We start from the raw sequence: 6,649 nt of genomic DNA, 5'->3' as shown, positions 1-6,649 counted from the left end.
TTCTTATGGGTCATCGGGCCAAAACGTTACATATTTGGCCTGTGGCTCAAACTATCAATCGTAGACAAAGGCCGTTATCAAAAACGTGATCTACGTTAAAAACCGAGTCAGACGACATGCAGCTTGTCAAAATCCCCCATCTCGTTTAGATTTTAAAATTTTATTAAACAACTAAAAATAACACGTTTTAACGGAAAAACTATATTTTTTTTTTACGGAACGCTGTGAAGGATTTTGACAAGCGGCATGTCGTCTGACTCGGTTCTTAGCGTAGATCACGTTTTTGATAACGGCCTTTGTCTACGATTGATAGTTTGAGCCACAGGCCAAATGTGTAACGTTTTGGCCCTATGACCCATAAGAAACTAATGTTAACTTTGAACCCACTTCGGGAGGGTCAAATATTGTCCGATCTGGCTGAAATTTTTTTGGAGAGCGTTTTTTATGGATTGGCACGAGATGGGCAATGTGAACTTAAACATTTTAACAAAAAGTTTTTCTTGGTCTACTCTAACCCGGCGGCGCCGTGGGGCTAATGGGACCCGCTCATGGCGCCGTAGCTGCTTTAGTTTATTTCAAATAAAAAGTTTGACCAGCACAACATTGCAAGACGTTTTTAAAAATTTCCCGTCTAATCGTGCATGAGCCAAAATGATCACTTTTTTCGGACGCTTGCTCAACGGAACTTACCTCTTCCTGACTCGCTGCTGCTCCTGCTGCTGCTGAGGGGCCGCGGGGGAGTGCGCGGGGGCGACGCCGCTCCCTTGGGGGACGGGGTCGCGGGGGCCGGGGGGCGCCTGCTCCAGCGGGCCGCCCCTCGCCGTCCTCCCCAGCGACAGCAGCGTCAGCACCACCTGCACAAAACACAAGGCCGTTTTATGCTTCTGTTCTTTTCTCCCGGAGCAGGAGTCGCAGTGAGCTGAGCGCGCGGTGGGGCCCGCCGGCCAGGGCGTGGTGTAGCGGGGCGGGGCGGGGCGGGGCAGGAGGGGCTCCGGGCGGCAAGAGGTCCTTGCACCTGGCCGCAGCTGCACCGACGGGCGTCATTGCCATAGGCATCTCTGTGGCCCGCCTCGCCCTGCCGCGCTGCGCCCTGCCGCCCCGTGTCCTGCCACACCTCGGCCGGCGCCCCGGAGCGCGTTGGCGACGCCGTCACAACTGCTTTGCCAGCCACCTGTCTGCCGACCTCCTCCACCCACTCCCCCCTCCTCCTCCTCCCCACCCTTTCTCATACATTTTACGACAAAGCGCCCCGCGCCCCCCTTCCCTTCTCTGAAGTGGAAAGTGATCCAGTTATGTCGCCGGATCACAATCTCGTAGTAGAGATTACGGCAGGGGAGTTCCAACGCCCCGCCACGATAATTCAGGCAGTTAAGATCTGACATAAGAAATCGCATGATAGATGACACCATCGAGGAATCCTAACGACTTCTCATTATGCTCTCACCATATACGTCCTAGACCTTTCACCCACTAATGCACCTCTTCTTCCCCTTTGCCTCCAATCTTTGAAAAGGGAGCAGGTGTCTTAATATTTTAAAAAATAACGTTTTCATGCATTACTTCCGGAAGGGAAAAATAAGAAAAGGATTGTGTCTGAGCAGCAGTGCGACCGCATGCATCCTGTTGCTGATTTGGCCGTGTTTATGCCCGGCAGCAGTCCGCCCAGTAGCGGAGCTAAAACGTAAACATGCTAAGTATAGCGGGCCGCGTGGTGCGTCGGACCAAACAGCGGCAGCGGTGGCAATTACCCCGCGCTAATCGGGGGGCGCCTGTTGGAGCTGAGCTCGCGCTGATCAGAGAGGAAGAGTTGGTAATGAATTTCGAAAAGGAGCATCGATATTATTTATCTTTTGCTCTCGCACGCATAGCTGCTGCTGCTGCTGCTGCTGCTACTACTGCTGCGGCTCTACTATACTCCGCGCGGAGAGCAAAAACCGTTTACCGCCGAGTTGGTTAGAGCTATGCCGTATACCCTACAAATCCCACATTCCACAGGGGGAAGTGAAACTGTAATAAATGAGCAACCGAAAATGTGGATGGATCAGATTAAATCTAAAGTTGTTTTTTTCAATGTCCAAACTGATTATAATTGCGAACAAATGTGCTCCCTCCCCCTCTCCTCCCGGAAGGAGAACTCGGAAGTGCAACCGTGCCCCTGGCCACCGTTTTTCCAGGCTCCGATGTGTTTTCTTATTTGAGATTTAACAGGACTTCATTCTGGACCGCACACCAACAAATCAAACTGACAACAAAGTTGACTGACAATAACAAGACGGCATCGCGTGACTGATAGAGTCTGCGGGCTTGATTTGTGAGATGATCCAGTCCCACCTCCTCCGTCCCCCAAGCTCTATCTCAAACCAGATCGGATCCCCGATGAATCAGAGATATCCTGGCCTCGTGTGAGGCTGCCGCTGCCAGGGCCCCTCCAATCTACCTGTCAGCGCAGGGAAACACCTGATCAGAGGATGAGAAACTGGAAGTTTCTGCATTAAAAAGTGGCTGCCCCCTCCAAGCGACACACACCCGTATGTGTAGCACGTCCCGCTGCTGAGTGCCTTCCCCGGCGGTTGGTGCTAGCAACAACCTCATACCGTTTTGCAAATTTGTACAAATCGATTTCACCGGCAGTAATAGGGTTCAACGCATCAACAAAACTAATATCCAGATTTAACATGGTTTGTGAAACTTTTCTTATCGACGAGGTAAGAGCCACCCGGGTCCGAACGTTTTCTTTTTCTAGAAGCTCGCCTCTCGGGCCACTTACTCCAGTTCACTTCGCTCGCTGACACCACTTACACTTACTCCAGCTCACTTTACTCGCTCGCTCACACCACATTTCCTTGGTCGCCCTATTAGGGAGAGAGGGAGGGGGGGGGGAGAAAGAAAGAGAGAGACACGCGGGCGCCCGTCGTTGCTCCGGGGTGCATTTCAGTGCCAGTGAACTTGTAGACGTCCCCGCCACGCCCCACCACGCCCCACCACGCCCCGCCACACATCGTCCCGAACCACCCCACCCCGCCCTGTCAGCTGGGGCCTGTCCAGCGAGCACTCTCTCCCACACGACACACACATACAAGACATCCTCGACCTCTCCCGCCCAAAGGCCTCCGATTTTGCTGAATTTTAACACTTTCATAACAAATAAACAAAAACACCCAATTATCATTTCCATGTTGTTGTTTTTCAACCTTTTCGCTCAGAAATTTTACACTTTCGATTTCTGTTTCAGAATGATCACAGTTTGAGCTGTTTAAGTTCGTTGATCCACTCATCCCCTCTCCAAGTTGCTGAATAATATCCAAGGTTTGGCGCGCACAACACTTTGTTCTTGCGTCACTGTCGTCCGAGACGATGTTCACTTGACACTCCATCACTACTCGTCACTCATTGCACTACACAACACTTCACTGACCAGCAGGCGACAGGTTTTCATGGCGCGCAGTTTGTCTGCAGCTCTCGAGGCGAGTGGCCCGCGCGCCGCACAGCGTGGTTTTGACCCGCCCCCCTGCCCGGCCGCCGGTCTTATACCGCTGCCCCCTCCACCGGAGCCTCCAGCGGCCGGGCTGGAGCCGAAGGGTGCGTCCAGCACGACGAACCCCTGCCGAGTACTGAGTACTTGCAAGAATGAGTGTTTCCGCACCGTACACCACACTTCACTTGGTGAAAAGTGACTTGTCTTTTCCTCGAAGCGCCTGACGGAGGCAGGATAGGCAGTACCGCAAAGCTGCCGCGCGTAACAGTGGTGCCTACCTCACAGGCGCCTCGCGTGATCAGGTCTGTGGAGCCGTGTAAGGCTGGAGTCAGGGAAACTATGAGAAACCCATGGCTGAAGGAAAGTACTTTAGGTGTATTGTCGCACTATTCTAATTATCGTCCCCGTGGTGGATACATTGAATCGGAGCGCCTGACGAGCTCGGGTTGGGCAGTACCGCACAGCTCCCGTGCGTAACAGTAGTGCCTACCTCACAGGCGCCCTGAGTCCCCTGAAAAAGTAGAAGTCAGCGCCAGCAGGGAGCAACGAGCATGTTTTAAATTTTTCAGATTTAATGGGGTGCATTTAAGGTGTATTTCAAACAGGAACATAATATCATGGGGCCTCCCTAGCTGTCTTTGCTCCTACCAAACATTTGCCGCCGGGTAATACTCTTTCCTGCGGAACAACGCTTCTGTTACTGCGACGCCACCAGGACCTGTGGTGATGCAACCCTTCCTGCGAATGAGACGTGACCAGAGATGCCTCACTTCGACAACTACTTGGTCCCCCCGAATTCCTCGCCACTTCCCCAGTTTCCTTTATCTGCCCGGCCAGGCGGCCAACCTCCGCTTCCCCATTTCGCCCTTTCAATTATTTTTTTGGTCCAGCGCGCGGACTCAAAATCCCCCGCGCTAACACTGTTAAATTTTCTCTTGTGCGCAATAAGCTGTGGTGGAGATCCGCTCAAAACTCCAAAGTATTTGTTTTCGCCGCCGTAAGAGATAATTATTACCAGTTTCGAGGAATCTCTCGCCCGTCTTCAGTTCAGCGTGCGGTTACGTGGGCCCCCCGCGCGCCCAGCAGGTGGCGCCAGTGTCACGCACCGCGCGCTCTTCAAAAATTCTGCCTCGACGGCAACAAGGTTACGTCATATCAGTCGGGAGGGAGGAGGGTGTGTCCCGCCCGATCAGTCGTGGCGAAAATTGTAGAGCAGAGACACACCTGCTCTCCCCATGCAGCAGTTGCTGTCCGTCCAGCCCTGCGTTATTGTTTCAAGGCGGTCCCGCCGACACGAATGTGCAAACTAAACGATCAATAACTCTGTTTCCTTTTTCTCTTAAAAAAATAAAAATAAGAAAAAGTCCTGTCGCTGCACTATACTTTTCCCCGGGCAGCCGCAGCTCCTGCCTCGGTGGCGTCCACCTGGAGCAGCGGCTCAACCCTTGGCGGCGGAAGCGAAACCTTAAGAACAGCATACACACAACACGACGTCCCCGCCGCCGCCCCGCCCACGGACGATTAGTCGACACGACCCGTTTCCATCGATACTCTCGATAGCGCCACCGACGACGCCGGGCTGCCAACATTCCCGGACGATCGAAACTCGACGCCGCCGCCGTCCTAATGGGCGCCCGAGATTCGCGTTATTTAGGCGAGAAAGGTGCCGCGCTGCGGCGGCTGCGGCGCCCCTGACGCGCCTGGACCTGGACCGGGGCCGACCGGCGGCCGAGGCGACAGCCCAGCTGCTGGAGGGACGCGTTGTCCAGCCGCTGCAGTGCGCTCCAGCGGCCTGGCGTCCGCCTGGCACCGGACCAAATGCGGACCCGGGTGGCGTGTGCCCGGTCTGCTTGCGTATGCTGCATCTCGGCATTCAGAACAAGCGTCGCGCTGGCTGCTCCAGTCCGAGCACGTGAAGCACGGCAGCGTTGCCCGGGTGCGCGGGGTCGGGAAGGAGGAAGGAGTTGGAGGGGGAAGTTTAAGTGAAACCGAAAGCTGAGCGACAGAATCATTTATTATCACTTTCTGCTGACGCGTCGTGGGGTCACTAGCAGGTGGCCGGGCAGGTCGTGCACTTCTTGGTGATCTGGCTGAAGCACGTGGCGGTGCCCGCGCCCGCCGGGCAGGTGTAGAGCCAGGCGCCGCTCGTGCCGGCGGCCGCGTTGGGGTCCGTCACGTCCGTGTAGGGCGCGTAGCACACGCAGTACTGCGTCTGGCAGTTGTCGCCGGCCGCCGCGCCGCTGGGCGGGAACCAGCCGTCCGCCGTGCACACGTCACAGGTCGCCGTCGCCGCCTGGCCCGCCGCGGGGTCCAGCAGCAGCACGGCGAGCACCGCCACCGCGGCCAGCGCGAGCTGCACGACACATCGCACATGTACAGTGTGCGAGAAAAGTCATCGTCGCTCGTCGCACGAAAGAGCTACGGCTAGATAACGAGTCAGATGTACCGCACATTCAAGCTAATCACCGCGGTCGCCTTGCGTGCGTACCAAAATTCTGGCATTTCATTTTGAATGTCAATATTTTGCGCTCTTTCAAAGATTCTTGCCAAAAATTGATGTTTCCTGACTGACGGCCAAAATTGGCCTTCAAAGGAGGCAAAACTTTCTCAAGCATCGAGGCCAAAGAAAAGAATGCAAAAATTTGGCATTCGAAAGGGAACGTAATCGGTTTGGTAAGCAAAGCAACCACGTTGTTTAGAGCGCCTCTGCTGTTGGCGCCACCCGCTTTGGCCCGGCCCGGCACTTACGTGAACAAGACTGTGGGCCATGGCTTCGCGTCAGGCAGGATCCTGGGTTGACTCTGTCTGAGCCCCAACAGCACATGCCCTTTTATGCCAGAGCGTGTGTCTCGTTTTCCTACAGAGGGGAAGCCTTGCTATCTCTAGCTCTGCCATGCAGCTAGGGCAGGCGCGAGGGATCACCCGCCATAAACCCCGAACCGCAGTGTGTTTTTAAGTGCGCTTTAAAGGGACCGAGGACGGGGTGGGGCACGGCACGCGCGGCGAGGTGGGGCGGGGCAGCGCCTGGCGAGGTAGGGCCACCTCTTTCTATCCATCTCTCTTCTTCTTGAACGACTTTCGCTGCCGGTCAGACAGTCACGGGCGAGCATGGGGCATGGACATGGCAAGGACGCGAGGCCTCGCCACGCCCCGTTCAGCGCCCCTGCTCCCCCC

At 55.3% G+C, this 6,649-nt stretch overlaps 2 protein-coding genes across 2 annotated transcripts in view; both read right to left on the bottom strand.

The window, feature by feature from the left end:
* Positions 1–3,483, bottom strand: part of LOC127751178 (uncharacterized) — a 5,328-nt gene extending 1,845 nt beyond the window's left edge. The window contains exons 1-2 of the mRNA XM_052274297.1: positions 3,416–3,483; positions 691–854 (exon numbers count right to left, since the gene is read on the bottom strand). Of these exons, the coding sequence (XP_052130257.1) occupies positions 691–854; positions 3,416–3,436 (185 nt within the window). The 5' untranslated portion in view covers positions 3,437–3,483. The remainder of the gene's footprint in view (positions 1–690; positions 855–3,415) is intronic.
* Positions 3,484–5,471: 1,988 nt separating this feature from the next.
* On the bottom strand, positions 5,472–6,346 carry LOC127751177 (uncharacterized). The gene is made up of 2 exons (XM_052274294.1): positions 6,224–6,346; positions 5,472–5,828 (listed from the first exon to the last, which is right to left on the bottom strand). Exons 1-2 carry the CDS (start codon positions 6,242–6,244, stop codon positions 5,523–5,525), a joined length of 327 nt encoding a protein of 108 aa, XP_052130254.1. The 5' UTR covers positions 6,245–6,346; the 3' UTR covers positions 5,472–5,522.
* Positions 6,347–6,649: the final 303 nt, after the last annotated feature.

The sequence above is a fragment of the Frankliniella occidentalis genome, unplaced genomic scaffold (genome assembly GCF_000697945.3).
Source record: "Frankliniella occidentalis isolate FOCC.00 unplaced genomic scaffold, Focc_3.1 Scaffold370, whole genome shotgun sequence".
Taxonomy (NCBI): domain Eukaryota; kingdom Metazoa; phylum Arthropoda; class Insecta; order Thysanoptera; family Thripidae; genus Frankliniella; species Frankliniella occidentalis.
Note: the sequence above shows the minus strand (reverse complement) of the source record. Positions and strands in the feature narration are given on the sequence as shown.